The sequence below is a fragment of the Miniopterus natalensis genome, chromosome 4 (genome assembly GCF_054644295.1).
Source record: "Miniopterus natalensis isolate mMinNat1 chromosome 4, mMinNat1.hap1, whole genome shotgun sequence".
Taxonomy (NCBI): Eukaryota; Metazoa; Chordata; class Mammalia; order Chiroptera; family Miniopteridae; genus Miniopterus; species Miniopterus natalensis.
The window spans coordinates 67,713,232-67,732,193 of NC_142084.1; the positions used below are offsets into that span (position 1 = coordinate 67,713,232).

Sequence of the window (18,962 nt, forward strand, 5' to 3'; positions counted from 1 at the left end):
AAGCACTAAGTGAAGGAGAGCAGCTCATCCTAGCCGTGGGCATCCTGGACAGACATCCTGGAGAGCCCCTCATCCCCAACACCAGTGTGTCTTATACACAGACTCTGTATCATCTTCCTAATAAAATATGGCAGGAAAAGACCTGGATGTCAGCTGCTGCAGAGGTGACTTCCCAGCAAATGAACTGTCACACTCAGTGGAGGTGGATTACCTGTCTCCAGGACACTCAGGCCACATTTTAGAGTTGATTGGCCCAGAGACCCAGATTTCTGTCTGAGAGGGTGGCAGGAACAAACTGATTCAGGACCAACAACTGCGAACCTGGGGGGCTGCCGTGGAGGCAGTCTTGAGCAGATGTGAACTGAAAACCCGTGTACTTCCATGAGTCTCTGCCGTAGAAGCTTTAGCTGCCAGGTCAGCCGATCTTACTCAATGGAGCAACACCAAAAGGCCCACAAACAGCTTTCCTAGGTTTCTCTTATATAGTAGAGAGTTTAATAAAAATATTCACCGATTAAAGCAAGCAACAACGATAGCAAAACGTGAATGTTTAAAGAGTATGGCTTGAGATACAATGATTTGATACACATATGTATCCTGCCTCTGTAATAGCTGGTTTCACCTCCGCGGTCTCAACCAACTACAGATTGAAAATATTTGGGGGTGGGGGGGATTCCAGAATGCTCCAAAAAGCAAAACCTGAATTTGCCACAATATACAAAACTTGAATTTGCCACATATTGAGAACTATCCTGAATTTAGGCAAATGAAGTGATGTGTAAGTATAACCTGCTGTGGCCTGTGTACAGTTTCCATGCAAATACAGGTTTTAGACAAGTACAAATATACAAGGGACTTGATTGGGCATTCTCGGTTTTGGTATCCGCAGGATTTCTGGAACCAATCCCCCCAGGATACCAAGAGATGAGTATACTGTGAAGTGATTACCACAGTAGGATTACTTAACATCTCTATCAACTCACATAATTACCACTTTTTTTGGGGGGGAGGGTCTCTTTTAATAATAATAATAATCGCAAACCCTTAATTGGCGCTTCCTGCCTGCCAGCCCAACCTGGGAGCTTTACTCACTAGTCCTGGTAATAGGGGCCCTGAGGCACGAGGGGGCTCCCGGATGGAGCTTGAGAGTCCGAGGTTCCCAGCCTGGGACCCCCGACCGCTATCCCCCACTTCTGCAGGGTCCACATAACTGGGGTCTGGCTTCTCTCAGTGTCCCCATCTGTGCATTGGGCTTGTGCTGGGCTCCTGGTGAGCGGCTCTTCTTCCTTCCGTCCCGCAGCCCCCAAGACCTGTTCCCAGGACGAGTTCCGCTGCCACGACGGCAAGTGCATCGCCCCCGACTTCGTCTGCGACACCGACCGAGACTGCTTGGACGGCTCGGACGAGGAGTCCTGCCCCCCGCCCACCTGCGGCCCCGCCAGCTTCCAGTGCAACAGCTCCTCCTGCATCCCTGCGCTGTGGGCCTGCGACAGCGACCCCGACTGCGACGATGGCTCGGACGAGTGGCCGCAGCACTGCGGGGGCCGCAACACGTCGGCCAAGCACCCGGACAAGCCCTGCCTGGCCCTCGAGTTCCACTGCCGCAGCGGCGAGTGCATCCACCCGAGCTGGCGCTGCGACGGCAGCCCCGACTGCAAGGACAAGTCTGACGAGGAGAACTGCGGTAAGGGCGCCTCCCCTGTCCCTGTGCTCCCCCAGGTGTGGGGCTGGTGGTGCCTTTAGGCGGTTAAACGATTTCAAATCACTTGCCTATTTAATTAACCTCTTTTTTTGAGAGGGGAATAAGCCACAGCTGCGGTATTATTTTGGTTCAGAAAGAATCCTGTGCTCCAGGCCTGGCTGGGGGCGCAGCTCTGTGACCCCTGGCCAAGGACTCAACCTCACTGTGCCGCGGTGTCCTCCCCTTAGGATGGAGCAATAGCGTTGGCCTTGGCAGGCCGGGGTTAGAGTCCATTGCCAATCAATAGAACTCTCTGCGATGGTGGAGGCGTCCTGTGTCTGTCGTGCCCAGTGCAGTAGCCTCTAGCCAACGCAGGTAGTGCGACCGAAGAACAGAATTTTTACTTCATTTTAATTAACTGAGAGTTAAGAAGCTACACACGATTAGTGGCTCCTGTGTTGGGAACAGTGCAGATAACAGCTCTCGCCTTGGCTCTGGCCCTGTGTCAGTGCTCCTTGAACCCACAAACTGCTATTTTGAGGCTGGCGGTGTGGAGTCACTGAATCCTCTTGTGTATTTTCCTCTTTCTGTGTCACTTTTCATAGAGTTGTAATCACTGTGTAGATGTAATTAAACCTTTAGAAACATCACGTTTTAAAAACAATGCCATGACATTGTATGTGATCTGTTCTAAAACTTAACACAAACTCACTTAATCTCCATCACTTGTGAGCAGGCTTCCCTTACTTTTTACAGATAGGGAAACTGGGGCACTGAAAGGCCGCATAATCTTCTGAGGACACATAACTGAGAAAACGAAAATCCCATCCTCCTATCATTTTAGCTGTCGTCAGAGTTTAGGCTTTGTTAAAGTGCCTTTGGTTGTTTTTTTTCCCTTTGCAAAGATATACATATGGGTTAAAAATAGGGTCCTCCCCCTTTTACATAGATTACAGCAGAGCAAGTGTCCGCTTGAACACACAGCGCTCCAAGAATTTGGCTTTTTAAAAAATATATATGTTTTTATTGATTTCAGAGAGAGGAAGGGAGAGGGATATATAGAGAGAAACATCAATGATGAGTCATTGATCAGCTGCCTCCTGCACGCCCCCTACAGGGGATTGAGCCTGAAACCTGGGCATGTGCCCTGACTGGGGATTGAGCGGGGATCTCCTGGATCATAGGTCGATGCTCAACCTCTGAGCCATGCTGGCCGGGCTGAATATATTTTTTTAAAGGTGGGAAGGGAATTTTTCTGCTCACAGATTTATTATCTCTTCTCACTGACATCCTAAAATCAAAATTTTAAATTGTGTACATTTTTATTGTGAAATGTAGCCCACAGGAAAGTGCATAAAACATACACATATAGTGTAACAACTTAGCATAAAACAAATCCTGTGTGAGGTCAAGGTCTGAACCATGGCCGGCAGTACCCCATTCCAGTCACCACGTGCGTCCTCTGAGTATTAATTGTAATGTCGTCTATCACATGGTGTCATGTCATCAACATTCATTCATGTTTGTTGTCTCAGTCATTTGAATGACTACATTATACTCAGTGGTATTTACCTGATTTATTATGACTTACTTGGCCTGCCTCTGTCTAGATTGGGACCATATTATTGCTTTTCTGCTGAGAATGGCTTGTTGGGTCTGTAGTTTTTTAATGAATTATGTGATCTAAAAAATGCATATGAAGCAGAACTGGAGAGAAGTCTAGGAAAACCTTAATCATTGTGCTGGGATATTTGGATTTGGGGTACTTTTCCCCTTTCCAATTTTCCAAACTTTGCTTTGTTATTTTAGTAATAATTTTTTATGATTCTTCTTTATTGAAGAAAAAAGTACTTTCCGCCATAAAAGAAAATCTTCTAAAATCTATGTTGGTTATATTTTATTTTATTTTTAAAAATTGACTAATTGTCTTGTGGGGGGGGGAAGGGGGGAGAGAGAAACATGATCAGTTGCCTCCCATACACAACCCAACCGGGATCAAACTTGCAACCTAGATATGTGCCCTGACCAGGAATTGATCCCGTCACCTTTGGGTGTACAGGACAATGCTCCAACCAACTGTGCCACCCAGCCAGGACTACATTGGTTATATTCTAGAATATGAAAACAAATGTACCTGGGGAGCTTCTCTGCATGGTGGGAAGGAAGGCCACCTCTTTCCTCTTTTTCCTGTTCAAAGAAACAGATAAAATGAGTGAGCCACTGTCTTCTACTAGTGGAGGAGACTGGGTGAGTTTTTCATGCCTGAAGTTCCTCCGTCTACATGCTGTCCCCAAGGCTGACTCCTGTTAGGCTGTTGGAAAATCAACTCTTCAAAGGTGAGGGTTCTTCCATTTTCGCCTCTACTTGAGAAAAATGGACATGTGCTTTGTCTTTCCTAGCTGTGGCCACATGCCGGCCAGATGAGTTCCAGTGCTTGGATGGGACCTGCATCCATGGCAGCCAGCAGTGTGACAGGGAGCATGACTGTAAGGACATGAGTGATGAGCTTGGCTGCATCAATGGTGAGCTCCATGCCTTGAGAGCCCTAGGTCAATGGGTCACGTGTTTATCCAATCATCAGTTGATGGACACTTGGGTTGCTTCCATCTTTGGCTATTGTAAATAATGCTGCTATGAACATGGGTGTATGAAAATAATATTAAAATGGTGATGTAGTCACACAGTAGAATACCAATCATACAGCTCAGACAATGAAGCCACAGCCCTTAGGCGGCAGGTGAACCTCATAGCTTCACTTGAACTTAGCCCAAAGGCCAAGAAGCAACAGAACCTCATAACTTCAGGGCTGAGAGCAAGAAGCTCTCATAACCTCATAACTTCAGAGCTGAGAGCAAGTTGCAGGAGGTTATTGAATGCAGTTATTTTACAAGACTCGAAAACAAGCAAAATCCAGTAATATATTGTTCATTCATACATTTTCAATAGACTATTAATGAAAAAATACGGGAATGGTAAACCCAAAGTTCAGGATCATTGTTGCTCTGGGAGTGTAGCAGAGGGTGGCGGGATGAGACAGAGAAGGGAGTGTGATCATCTAGGTCAGGGGTCTGCAAACCTTTACCACAAAGGCCAAATAGTAAATATTTTCGGCTTTGTGGGCCGCAGTCTCTGTTGTATCTACTCAACTCTGCTGTGTTGTGAGAAAATAGCCACAGACAGTATGTAAATGAATAGACTGGGCTGCATGCCAGTAAAACTTTTAATATTTAAATATTTTAATATGTAAATAAACAAGCAGTTTTGCCATGTTTCATAGTTTGCCCAATCCTGCTTTTGGTGTCATTCTAATTCTTAAACTAGGTTTACGGGTGTTCAGTAGTTATTATGTTTTATTAGTGAATATATTTGCATATAATCTTGTATAAATTATTATATTATTAAAAAGCACTAAACAGGGTCCTGCAGCTCAGAAGCACCTGACCCTCTTCTTTGGCTCTCATAGTGACTGTGTGCAAGGGCCCCAACAAGTTCAAGTGCCACAGTGGTGAATGCATCCCCATGGACAAAGTGTGCAACTCGGTCCGAGACTGCCGGGACTGGTCGGATGAGCCCATCAAGGAGTGTGGTGAGCCCCGGGGTGCGGGCAGCTCTTGGAGCTTGTGGGGAGCTGGAAGCAGGACCCAGACATGGGTGCTGTGGCGCTGCAAGGCTCCAGCCCATCCATGCCCCAAGTGCTTTGGCTCTGGGGCGAGACAGATGTGGGGGTCTTGGGGATAAGTGGTTTTGCTTCCAAGTGTCAGTTTCACATCTGTAGGATGGGACTGTAGTTGCTCACACATCCTCAGGCTGCTGGGGATTGGCCAATGTGATGCTTGTAAAGTTTCAGCAATGTTCTGTGACCCATAGCTGTGGAAATATTTGGACTTTTCCCATCATACGGTCTTTGTCACATCTATTCAACTAGGCCATTGTAGCAGGAAAGCAGCCATATGAATGCATTTGCATGCACATGAATGTGTGTGGCTAAGCTCTAAGAAAACTTTATTATGTACACTGAAATTTGAATTTCATAGAACTTTTATGTGGTGCAAAATATTTTTATTTTTATTTATTTTTTTGAGAGTACATTTATTCAAGCTAGAATAGTGAAACAAGGAAGGATTTAGGATAGAAGAAGCAACAAGAAAGAGACTAGGCTGGGCTGCTTTGGCTCACTGAGAAGTCAGAGAAGAGAGGGCCTTGGAGACAGGTTCAAGGGGTTAACCCAGGATGAGTTGCTGCTGCCTATTGCTTCCCTGGTTGCAAATCTCTTGGGGGTCCCTTAGAGTTTAGGAGATGCATGCCTGTGGGGGAAGAACAGGGGAAGAAGAGGGGGACTGGAAAGAAGAGAGACCACGCCAATTCTTATTTTTCTTTTTAACTATTTAAATATTAAAAACCATTCTTAGTTGTTGGGCTGTTTAAGAACAGGTGGTAGGCTGGCTTTGGCCTACACTTGATGTAGAGAGTTAGAGTTTGGGTTCTGGAGCCAAACCGCCCTGGGTTCGAGTTCAGCAGTGTGATCTTGGGCAAGCCATTTAACTTCAACATGCCTCAGTTTTCCCACCTATCTTTAGGGTTGCTGGGAGGATTAAATGAGTAAATATACAGGGATGAGCAAGAGTAAGTTTACAGATGTGAGTTCATAAAACACAGAGTTTATTCTTGTATTATTTATTAATTATTGTATTATTTTCCATACAAACAACTATAAACCTACTTTTGCCCACCCCTGTATGTAACTGTGATATGTGGTTTTCAGTTTTTATCATTAAAATTTTTTAAATTGTGATTGAATGAAGATTTATTATAATAATTTTTAAGCGTACAATTCAGTGTCATTAAGCACATTCACATAGTGGTGCAGCCATCGGCACCATTAGTCTCCAGGACTTTCTCATCTTCCCAACAGAACTTCTGTTCCCGTTAAACACTAATTCTCCCTCCCTCTCCCCATGGTACCCACCATTCCACCCTTTGTCTCTGTAATTTGACTCCTCTAAGGATCTCATATAGGTGGGATCATACAGTATTTGTCCTTTGTGACTAGCTTATTTCACTCAGCACAGTGTCCTCCAGGTTCATCTATGGCATTGCATATGACAGTGGTTATTTTAAGTCCCCTTAGGGGTCATGGTACTTCACTGGCCTCACATTCATTGTGGTGATTGTGATACAGAGAGTGAAACAGAGGGTGGCTGGGAAGGGTGGCCGGAAGCCTGAGCGTGACCATCTGTGCCCCACCCGTTACAGGGACCAACGAGTGCCTGGACAAAAAGGGCGGCTGCTCTCACATCTGCAAAGACCTCAAGATTGGCCATGAGTGCTTGTGTCCCGAGGGCTTCCAGCTGGCGGACCCGCTAAGATGTGAAGGTGACTCCCAAGCTCCGTGGGCTCCTGGCCTCCTCAGCCCTTTCCTCTTATATGGTGGCCAAGCCCTCTGTGCCTTGGTTTCCCTACCTGTTACATGGGCATCTGCACTCACAAGGCTGCTAGGAGGATTTAACAATGTGTCACAGGCACGAGGAGTCTAGCACAGGCTTAGCCCTTGGGGAGCACTTGGTTCTTGCATTTTGGGATTAATAATTTAAAGATAGAACCCGGGCTGGGTAGCTCAATTTCTTAGAACATTGTCCGCATACACCAACGTTGCAGGTTCAATACCTGGTCAGGGCACATACAAGAATCACCCAGTGAATGCATAAATAAGTGGAACAACAAATTGATGCTTCTCTTTCCCTCTCTCTTTCTCCCCTTCCTCTCTCTCTCTAAAACCAACAAATTTTAAAAATAAAAATAGTAATTAAAAAAACTTCTCAGCTGACACAACTTCGACCTGTTGGCCTTAACCCAGAAGCGAGTGGTGAGGTAAGGGGTAATTGTTGGAGACGATTCTTAGCTGTTTTTATAACTTTATTTCTGAACCTCATAGTTACTGAGACGCCAACCCTGGAGATCTTCCCCAGAGGAGATGCTGTCCCCCATTTCCATTTGCACTGTGGGGCATAGCTTTGGGTTGGAGCCCATCACTCTACCTGTAGGGAACGTGCCCCAAACCTCTTTCTCTGTCCCGACTTGTAGATATCGACGAGTGTCAGGACCCCGGCGCCTGCAGCCAACTCTGTGTGAACCTTGAGGGCAGCTATAAGTGCGAGTGTGAAGAGGGCTTCCAGCTGGACCCCGTCACCAAGGCCTGCAAGGCTGTGGGTGAGTGCACGGAGGCGGCAGGAAGGGCCTGGCCTGGCTGTTCCGAACACAGATGGGTGGGGAATTTCATCATCTGAACTTTGCATCATCTGAACTTCTGTGGACAGAGTGTTTGCTCCCGAGAGACCTCTGGCAGGTAAAGGAACACGTGCAGTTAGGAATCGGGCTTGCTGAAAGGCTGCCCTCACGTGTCTGGTTTCTCAGCAGACAAAGGTCAACCCCCTGGGGGATGGTTTGCAGCCCTCAGGCCCCTCTGGGGACATTAGAGTGCATGAGGTAGAAAGTCATGGCCCCAAACAGCCCGCACCTCCTCCAGCTCTTCTTATTAGCAAAAGGTACTTGTACCCTCCAAAAAGTAAATGCATTTAAGAGACACTAAAATATAATAGGTCATAATGAAACAATAGTAGAAACAGTTGAATTTTTTCCCTACCTGAACTTTAGGTTGGAACTGTAAGCGTGCGCTAATTCTTAGAATCGCCTAAACCAAGGGATCCTGTGTTTTCGGGGGTGTAATTGTTCTGCAGATTTGCCGCCCAAACCTTCTTTGTTTTGCATCATGTTCTGCCCTTGAGGTTTGATTCCAGCGAGGGTCAATTTTGCAGAAATATTTTAGAGTTGTTTCTGTTTCCCCAAGCGTCTCTTAGGCTTTCACTCCTTCTCCCTTGTTGTCATCCCTTTAGACAGCCTCCTGTCCTCCCTCTGTCACATCCTCATGAATGTCCTGGTTCTGGAAAAAATCGGGGCTGAATTCCTGAAATCCTCCAGGATCTGAGATTTTACTTTCATTCCAATCTGTAGGGGTCAGTATCTGTACAGATGCCATCCCAGGGGAAGGGAAATTCTGAGTGAGGTCAGCTGTAGAAGTGGCCAGTTTGTTGGTGCATATTGGTGTCATGGTTACAGCACAGCTCCCAGAGTCAGAGAGACCCAGGTTCAAATCCTGGCTCTGTCACTCACTATCTATGTGACCTTGGGCAAGTCACTTTCCCTCTCTGGGCCTCAATCCCTTTATCTGTAAAAAGGGTTTGACAACAGTGCCTGCCTTGTAGGAGTGTGAGGATCAACGAGGGAAAAATTAGTAGGAAAAGCACTAAAAAGGATTCCCTGCTCTAAGGAACCACTCTGTACACTAAGGAACCACTCTGTACACATTAACCGTGATCGTTTCTTCATCTTTCTGTTCTCAAATGTAAAATACTGGACCCCAGGTATTTTAAAATGTAGATTTTATTACTATGCACCTATGGTGAGGCCAACAGATCAGGAGACACTGCCATTGAAAAGATAGTTTGTTACTCACAGATCCAAGAGGAGGGGACACATTGCACCAGGCAGGGCTCCATGGGATAGCACCAGGTTGGTATGGAAGCGGAGGGAGCGGGGGAAATGTGGGCAAGAGCCTTTGTTGCGGTTTCCTTGGGAAGGAACAGGTGAGGCAGAGTTAACAGGCTTAGGACTGGCTAGTTAGAATAATTTCAGCGGGCTCTGGGGTGTAGGAACTGTCCCTGCTTGTCTGGTTCCTGGCCTGTGACCAGGGCAAGGGTACAGTGGCCTGGAGTGTGAGGAGGGGAAGGAGGTGGTGGGTGTGGGCTGGTTAGTTTGCATTTGAAGCAAGTGGGTGGCTATGCCTAGGAACTGCTAGGCCTGGGAGGGGCTGTCCCTCGAGATCTGCAAGGCTCCAGAGTCAGAGCGTCAGAACCGTGTCCACCCGGAGGCACCATCCATCCCATGTCCTGGGTGTCTCCCCTGGATCAGCCAGGCCCCGCAGGGTGACTAACGGGTCAGGGGCCCCTTCGCTCCCCTGAGCGCCCTTTGTGGCCCCACAGGCACCATCGCCTACCTCTTTTTCACCAACCGCCACGAGGTGAGGAAGATGACGCTGGACCGCAGTGAATACACCAGCCTCATCCCCAACCTGAAGAATGTGGTCGCCCTGGACATGGAAGTGGCCGGCAACAGAATCTACTGGTCGGACTTGTCCCTAAGGAAGATCTACAGGTGGGCCTCAGCCCGCGCCCAGCCTGGCCCTGGATGAAACGATGGCCTCCGGTACTGACTTCTCCTCCTCCCTCCTCAGCACCCAGATCGACAGAGTGCCCAGCTCCTCCTACGACACTGTCATCGAGGAGGACCTCCAGGCCCCCGACGGGCTGGCAGTGGACTGGATCCACAGCAACATTTACTGGACCGACTCCATCCTGGGCACCGTCTCTGTGGCTGACACCAAGGGTGTGAAGAGAAAGACCCTGTTCCAGGAGAAAGACTGCAAGCCAAGGGCCATTGTGGTGGATCCCGTTCATGGGTGGGTACTCCCCCAGCTGAGGGGTCAGAGAGAATGAAGAACCAGTTAGGACTCCTGGGGGGGAGGTTTGTGCCTAAAGTAGACTAGACTGAGGTGGGGGCTGGAATGGGGGCCTTCCCCACATGCCCTTTGGGGCCACGAGGATCCATCCTCTGACGTCTGTTGTATCACCTGAGGTGGAGGCAAACTCTGAAAAGTCTTCCCTGTGGAATAGAATCCAAACCCAGAAATTAAAATACTGATTTAAATTGGTATTAGAAATTAATACTTATTAGAAATTAGAAAATAAAATTCGGATTTAGTCTCTTGTGCCAGGATAGGATCCGAGAAAAGTAAGATTATGCAGGTCTAATGTTAATCGATAGACAGATCTTTTGGGGACGTGACAGGGAGTGAAGGTTACCCCCCTGTGGAGGCTCCAGGCTGGTGTCCACAGGGGCTGGTGGCTGACGCAGCAACTCCAGGGCCCACAGGGCAGGTCTCCTGAAGGAAAGCATGACCCTGTCTGTACGTGTCAGACCACACCTGCCACCGCAGCATGTCATGTGGGGAATTTCACAATTCCAGAGGGGCATTGACAACCCCAGGATGGACAGCTGAAATCAGAGGACAAGGGAGCACTTGGCTCTGAGCTTGACAGATGGGACAGACCCTGTGGTACAGGGGGGCAAAGCAGGCATGGGTCCCCCGGAGGGGCCACGATTTATTTCACTGCTATTTAGTACATGAAAATTTAGAATTTTATTCCCCCTTTTTTCCTGCCACTCAGGAAGTAGCACTGCTTTATTGCGGTGGTCTAGAACCAAACCTTCAGTATCTTGAGGTATGCCTATATATATATATTGGAAAAGCAAAAAAATAAAAATTTAAAATTGCAAAATGATTTAAAAAATCATAAGACCCGTCGGAAAGTAGTGTTTAGGGTGCAAATTCCTGGGCCCCATCCTGACATTGGAATCAAAACCTCTCTTTTTTCTTGAAGGTTCTAAAATCCTGCCAGATCTCGCCAGATGGCAGGTCCTGGGGTAGGTAGGGTAGGCAAGTCTGGGGAGCAGAAAGAAGCAATCTGGGGTCTCCCTGTGGACTGTTTCAGAGCCCTGGCCTGGCTGCTTCAGGTGGAAGCTGCTCTTCATCCTTGGCTGGGGGCCGCCCCCACTGACATCTGAATATCTGTTCTCACTGCTCTCCCTCCAGTTTCATGTACTGGACAGACTGGGGGACTCCTGCCAAGATCAAGAAGGGGGGCCTGAATGGTGTGGACATTCACTCACTGGTGACAGAGGACATCCAGTGGCCCAATGGAATCACCCTGGGTATGTTAGAGGGACTGTGGTCCCCAGGGGTTGAGCATAGTCAAGAGGAGAGAGGAGAGTGGCCAGGCTGCCCCTAAACACAACCATGCACTCCTCAAGGTTTTTATAACCCGAAACTAAACCCTCCATCCAATTCCACGCCTCCCCCCCCCCCCAGCATTTGGTTCAGGCTCACACACCACAGGGGTGTGACCAGAGCTGCTTTTCTGGCCACATCTCCACTGGATCATTTGGGGGCCCCTTCCTGTAGCAGAGTGGCCAGGCCCAAAGGCTCCTCAAGCATCAGCATGTGACCTCTCCTTGTCCATCTGTGGGTTATAGATCTTTCCAGTGGCCGCCTCTACTGGGTTGACTCCAAGCTCCACTCCATCTCCAGCATCGATGTCAATGGGAGGAACCGGAAGACAATTTTGGAGGACAAGAGAAGGCTGGCACACCCCTTCTCCTTGGCCATCTTTGAGGTGGGGTCTGGGAGCACTTGGCTCCTCTTTGGGGCTTGAGGGCATTCGTGGCCAAGTGCTGTTTGTATGAACGCTCATACACACAGGTCAACAAACATTTTCTAGTTCATTCAAGCCAAGGCTAACTCAGAAAACTGCCTGCAACGGTGAAGAGGTCTTAGGCCTCTTAAACAGTTATGTCTGTTTTATTCTCCAAAAGAATCCTAAAAGGTCTAAAGCAGCATTTCTCAAGTGGAGGCATCTTGTGTCCAGGGGACATTTGGAAATGTCTGGAGACTTTTCAGCTGTCAGAACTTGTGGGAGGGTTACTAGTGGCATCTAGCAGGTAAAGGCCAGGGTGCTGCTGAACAGCCTACAAGAGGGAGCTACTACGAAGGGTTATCTGGCCCCAAAGAGCACCCTGGTGAGGGAATTCTGCTCTAAAGAAATGTTACGCTGGGAGACCCATGTTCAAGCAGCCTGATTTATAATAGCCAAGAGGTGAAAGCAACCAGGTGTCTGTCTAGGATGAGTCAACACAATGGTCCATCCATACAGTGGAATATTATTCAGCCTTAACTAGGGAGGAAATTCTCCCTGACACCTGTGACAATATGGATGAGGCCACTGTGCTGAGTGAGACAAGCTAGACGCAGAAGGACAAACACCGTGTGATTCCACTCACAGGAGGTCCCTAGAGGAGTCACATGGATAGAGACAGGAGGTAGGTGGGGGGAGCCAGGGGCTGGGGAGTGAGTTTAATGGGGGCAGAGGTTCTGTTTGGGAAGGTGAGAAAGTTCTGGAGATGGATGGTGGTGACGGCTGCACAACAGGGTGAATGCATTTAACCCTGTGGAACTGAACACAGAAGTGGTCAAGACGGTACATTTTATGTCATGTGCATTTTACTACAATTAAATTTTATTGTAAAAAAGAAGAAATGATGCTACCACCTAGAACTGCTTCTTCCCAGAGAACCTCAGAGATTCAGGGGTTCGGAAGATAGTGGTCTGTCCCGTCCCAGTGGTTGATGGGATCTGTCATCTTCCTTAATGCCCACGTAGGATAAAGTATTTTGGACGGATATCATCAACGAAGCCATTTTCAGCGCCAACCGTCTCACAGGGTCCGACATTCATTTGATGGCAGAAAACCTGGTGTCCCCAGAGGACATCGTCCTTTTCCACAACCTCATACAGCCAAGAGGTAAAGGTGGAGTGGCTGCCCCCTCCCCCACTTCCCTGACGGAGCTCTGGAATTTTCTAGAATTTTCTGACCTCATTCTTGCCCTTACTCCCTGCCTTTTCCTCATCAGGGGTGAACTGGTGTGAGAAGACCACCCTCCCCAACGGTGGCTGCCAGTACCTGTGTCTCCCGGCCCCGCAGATCAATCCCCACTCACCCAAGTTCACCTGTGCCTGCCCCGATGGCATGCTGCTGGCTGAGGACAAGAGGAGCTGCGTCCCAGGTAGGGGACACCAGCCTACCCGGCACAAACTCTGCTTCTCTCACCCTTTCGGCTCAGCCCTGAGCCTCTGTTTGCCCATCTGTCAAATGGGAGCGTGAGGTCCCAGGAGGCCGCTGTGAGGACTCTTCAGCTGGGGTCACCATAGCCCGCCTTTCGTGAATGTTAAAGGCCTTTCATATCAGCACTATGCTGGGCACTCAGATAGACTCGGTTTACCTTTGCTATCTGGTCTACTCCTTCCCGGGTTCCTTGGGAGGTGACTGATTTTACACACTACCATTGGGTGAGGAATGGCCCTTTTCAATAATTCTTTTTTTTTAATGTTGCTAAAACAATTAATTATTTTATTTCAAATATTAGTGTTTTTCTGAAGTCTTCTGGCACGTCCACTCTTGCACCCTTTAGCAGTCCAGTTAGTCAGGAAGTTTACCCATTAGCTTAATATACTTTAATTTTCCCCAAAGTTCATAAGTTGGGTTATTTTGAGGAAGGGGAAATCTCTTTATATTTAGGAATTTAAAAAACCACTGTGGACTTTAATATGTGATTCTGAGCCTTCCTTCCAAAAAACTACAAACTGTTGTGTTTTTTTGTTGCTGCCATAAATATTTCTGTTCATTTCAGTTCAGAACCCTGTTTCTTACTACGTTTAAGTGACTCCTTTTAACTCCTATGAAAATATTACATTATTGTGTGGTTGGTTGTTTTGTTTTATTTCTCTTTTTCTGCATATCTTGATTATTTTTTATTATCTTACATTCAGTCTCAAATTATAATTTGAAAGTTTATAATTATAATTTGAAAGTTTCAAATTATAAAACTTTCACAGAAAAATTGGGGTACATTTGCTCAAGGTTGATTTTTCTGGTCCTTGACCAGACCAGTCCGTTTCCGGTGTGTAGGAAGAAAGGGTGCAGGTGCCTCTGGCAGCATCGTAAGTCCCTCCCAGGGAAAGCTTGTGCTCAAGTGCTGGTGGCTTATACACTTGTGCCCGTGTGATACAAGTATCCCCTGACAGTGGCAGCTGGGCTCTGTTCTTAAGGAACTACTTGCTTGTAATTGATGATACTATAGCCTTAGATACCAGGAGAGTAAATTTCATTATTTCACATGTGCTCTCCCGGCACTGAGCAGGCCGCTGTGCGTGCTAACAGCCCTTTCTCATCCATAACAAGCAATGTGGAGAAAACTGCCGCCTCCCTTCCATCTTCCCTTTTCTTTTTCCTTCTTTCTGCAGAGTTGGGGTCATTCATCTTGTTTTCATAGTATTGTCCTTCTTCATTATATTCATTGTTTTGCCCTTCTATCCAGAAACTTTCAAAGAAAAAGATCTTCAGATTAGATTCAAGGCTTATGCAGGGTACACTCCTCAAGGTCTCTCAGGAGGTTGCAGTGAAGCTGTCAGCGAGGGCTACAGTCACGTGAAGGTTTGACTGGGGCTGGACTATCTGCCTCTAAGGCTGCTCACTCAGGAGCTGTCGGTGCAGGACTCGGTTTCATGCTTGTTATTGGCAGAAAGTCTTACTTTTCCACTGCATGGGCCTATCCACAGGGCTGCCTGAGTGACTCATAAAGCTACTCTCAAAGTCCTGGTGCTGTGTAATGAATGCTGTGATTCCCTCCTCCTCCCCAAAGTTTATGTGTTGAAAGTATATTGTTGAGGTCTGGCCGGGTAGCTCAGGTGGTTAGAGCATCATCCGGATACACCAAGGTTGCAGATTCAATCCCTAGCTAGGGGCACATACAAGAATCAACCAATGAATGTAGAAATAAATGGAACAACAAATTGATGTTTCTCGCTCAAAAAAAAAAGTTATAGAAAGTATATTGTTGAAATAGAATCTGCCCTTTTCAATTCTTCTCATCCTCAGAGAAAGTCTCAGTTTGGAGCCAGTGTGTCCATAATACTGCAGATCTCCATTTTTGAAAGTAGATATTAGTGGGTTTGTATTTTCACTGCTTTTGTTTTCAGTTATTTCTTTATGGCCACTGGCACTCACTGGCATGTGTTGTTGTAAACAGCACAGACCTATCAAAGTGCTCCTCGGGACACAGGGCACTCAGGAAATGTTTATTCTTTCAGACACTGAACCTGTTGTGACCACCCGGGGAGCCACCATGGGTCACTCAACTGTGGCCATTCCTGAGCTCACCACCACCAAGATGGTGACCAAGCCCCACCAAGGTAAAGGCTAGGACCACCCTGGCCCCCAGCTCATCCTGATGAGCATCTAGATGGGCTTTTTCAGAGGCCAGAGCACCTTGATGAAGAGCTAGAGAGTGGAGTTAGTTTTGGCTCCTTTGCTGACTCTCTCTGACATGGTCCGTGTATCTCTGAAGCCTTGGTTTCCCTACCTATAAAATGAGGCTAGTAGCAGCGCCCACTCATTTCCCGGTAACAGTGGGGATCCCATAGGCTAGTTTGTGTGAAGAGCCCAGCGCATCATGGCTGCTAATCCCAGAGTCCACCAGGTGCAGGGGCCTAGGAGTGTGAAGTGTTGTCCAGGCCCACTCACTGCCTGTTTTCAGGTGTATGCCCAGCAGGGCCACAACTAGGGTGAGGCAGGTGAGGTACTCCCCAGGGCAGCATCTGAGGGAGCACCAAGAAACTCAGGACTCAAATAATATTTTTATTTGGCATTTAAAAAAAAATCAAATCGCCAAACTATAGCCTGTGGGGCCAACCACTTGGTCTTGTAAATAAAGTTTGATCGGACCTAGGGTTCTGTAAGCAGGATCATTCAAGTGTAGCTTCAGATCCAGTCTTCCTAAAAATCTGGATATTTTGTCCATCACAGGGTATTGGAATTAATTTTGATTTTTAAAAATAATGCATTAAAATACTACTGAATTACTGAATTTTGGGGGGCCCTTTAAGTCTTGTGCTTGAGGCCAGTGACTCCCCTCACCCTAGCCTGTCCTTAAGGTCATGACCTCCTTGAAGGATGTCAGAACTAGGCTCGGTGAATTGATGATCCACCATTTGTCTTTGTCCACCAGAGGGCGTCCAACCTGTTTTTTGAGCAGCCGGAAATGGAGCTCATGGACTTTTCTGGCCAGAAAAAAAAGTCACATCAGCACGTTTCAGACATTTTTTTCCCCCACCTCCGAGTAGCTGAAGCCTTTGTTCAACCATAAATGAGATAAAACAGGAACTGCTGTGCATATGGGATGCCTGGAACCCTTCTCACTTGGAGTGGGGGGTAGGGGGCACTGCTTGAAAAACCATTTCACAGACAGGCCCATTCAGTGTTGTGGAAGTTGGCAGAGGAGCCCTTTTAAGGGAAAAACTCTTCAAAAACCCTGCTGCTGCCCTAGATTATTGTTGTTACAAGGTTTGTTAAATATGCACAAATGTAATATTGGGTATAAATTTTGCATACACATGTCCAACAGCCAGTAGAATTAAAACTCAAGTGGATTTGAATGTGACTCACAATGGTAACCACAGCTTATTAGCGTATATGAGGCCCAGATGTGGCTTATTCAACCTTCCCAGCCCATTTTTCTCTTTAGAGACCTTTAAATTTTCATTTGCACTGAGCCCCTTTGTTGTCTGGCCCAGGTGCATTTGCATGGTAAATGGTTATATAATGAGGCGTCTTCCCCACCCCAATATTTTTTATTAGCCAGGGATAGTTGACACAGGACTATGGGATTTGGTGTGATCTAACCCAGGCTCTGGAATTGGTGAACCCAATGCAAAAAAGGCTCATTGCCATCAAATGCAGAACCAGGTTGAAAATTTTCACGGGGGACCACTGGGAATGTAACTGCAGGCTTTCACCTCAGAGACCCATGGTCCCTTCCCCAGTGCCTCTCAGTGCTGAGCTAAAGAACCCTTTTAATACCACACTGAGTCCCGTAACTCCAACTGCTAACAAGGCCCTGGCACAGGCCAGCATGGCACCCCTCAAACCTGGGAGATGCCCCAAGTTCCTCTGAACTTTTAAGGACAATGAGAGGCATCAGGTGTTTTCCTTTGGGTGTCAGCCATCATATACCTGCTGCGTTCCCATGGCCTTGGCTGATAGTCTGAGCCTCACTCTCTCCCTTCTCCCATGCAGCCCCAGGTGACATGCCTATCAGAGTGGACGAGGAGAGGCCCCGGAGTGCGAGCGCGCTGTACATTGTCCTCCCCATCGGTAAGCCCACCGGCGGGCCCTCCCTCAGTTCCCTGACCTCCCTGCTTAGGCTCCTTTTCTCTCAGGAGTGGAGTGTCGCCACCAGGGGTCCTGTTTATCACGGCACTCCCCTTTCTAGCTTCATTCATTTAACAAATCTAGTTGAGGGCCTACTGTGTGCCAAATCCTGGGCACTGGGGACACAGCTGTGAAAGAAATAAACACCTTGCCCCCAGGGAGCTGACAGTGAGCAAAGTGAGGCAGCTGACACGTCAGGTGGAGAGATGAGGCCGGGGTCCCTGTGTGCCGTGACAGCGGCTGCACGAAGGGCCTCCCTGACCCTTGGGGGAGGGGAGGTGAACGGTTCTCTCACAGGGGAGGTTTGGAGAGCTCCGCTTTCCCTCCCGCAGCCTGTCAGTCATAGCTGGCTTAGCGTCACATTCATTTGCCCTTTTCTGAGGAAATCCTTTTGAGGTGTCCCTTCAACATCCAGACTGCCCACAGATAGTTTCCTTTGGTGCCCAACAGTGGTATGACTGTGGGTTGACAGACAAGGCAGGTGGGACCCTCGCCTCTCCAGTGGCCTCCAAGCGTGTACCTGCCTTGGGTCTTCCCAGCAGAGCCTAAGTGTCTCCCACCCTCTGGGCACAGGCCTGACTGTTTTACATGCCCGGGCAGGGTGGGTCATCCCCACGTGTGGGTATTCCCAGAAGAAACCTGGAAGGATCCACAACAGTTGAGCATTTATGGGGTGAGGCAATCACAGTGGTCTTCAAGTGAGAGATTGGTTGTGCTTATAGAATTTTTACAATGAGCAAGTATTTCTTTAAGTCAGAACAAAACCATTAACAAATAAAAAGGCAGAGAGTTCAAAGGTAGCGTCACTGGGTCGCTCGAGGCACAGGGCGAAGCTCAGGCAGGGAGTGACGCCAGGCTGCCTGTCCCACAGCGCTGCTTACCCTCCTGTGCTTCGGGACCTTCCTCGTCTGGAAGAACTGGCGACTGAAGAGCATCAACAGCATCAACTTTGACAACCCCGTGTACCAGAAGACCACGGAGGACGAGGTCCACATCTGCCACAGCCAGGATGGCTACACCTACCCCTCGGTGAGTGCCCCACCCAGCTGGGGGCCCATGGCTTCCCTGTGAGGGTGTAAGATCCTCCAAAGCCATCCTCATGGTTGGGGAGCAAAGGGGTGGATAGGAGAGACCATAAGTCATGGCGACAAACAGAGGAAAGCCATTGGGGCTGGGAGAGAGGGGAGGCAATTTTAGATAAGGTGGTTTGGGCGGGCTTCCCTAAGCAGGAAGTGTATGGTGTGCAGAGGGCACAGCCTGTGCAAAGGCCCTGAGGCTGGACCATGCCTGGTGTGTTTGAGTCCTGTGATCACACCATGGCCAGTGTGGCTACAGTGGGGAGAGGG

The 18,962-nt window shown here is 48.0% G+C and overlaps 1 protein-coding gene across 2 annotated transcripts in view; it reads left to right on the forward strand.

Moving 5' to 3' along the window:
• Positions 1-18,962, forward strand: part of LDLR (low density lipoprotein receptor) — a 34,918-nt gene that overhangs the window by 13,868 nt on the left and 2,088 nt on the right. The window contains exons 4-17 of one of the 2 annotated variants that reach the window (XM_016207883.2): positions 1,301-1,684; positions 4,081-4,203; positions 5,145-5,267; positions 6,935-7,054; positions 7,763-7,888; positions 9,718-9,889; positions 9,969-10,193; positions 11,388-11,506; positions 11,828-11,967; positions 13,011-13,152; positions 13,262-13,414; positions 15,498-15,599; positions 17,482-17,559; positions 18,488-18,645. In XM_016207883.2, the coding sequence (XP_016063369.2) occupies positions 1,301-1,684; positions 4,081-4,203; positions 5,145-5,267; positions 6,935-7,054; positions 7,763-7,888; positions 9,718-9,889; positions 9,969-10,193; positions 11,388-11,506; positions 11,828-11,967; positions 13,011-13,152; positions 13,262-13,414; positions 15,498-15,599; positions 17,482-17,559; positions 18,488-18,645 (2,165 nt within the window). The remainder of the gene's footprint in view (positions 1-1,300; positions 1,685-4,080; positions 4,204-5,144; positions 5,268-6,934; positions 7,055-7,762; positions 7,889-9,717; positions 9,890-9,968; positions 10,194-11,387; positions 11,507-11,827; positions 11,968-13,010; positions 13,153-13,261; positions 13,415-15,497; positions 15,600-17,481; positions 17,560-18,487; positions 18,646-18,962) is intronic. The other variant, XM_016207885.2, reaches the window with a different exon arrangement.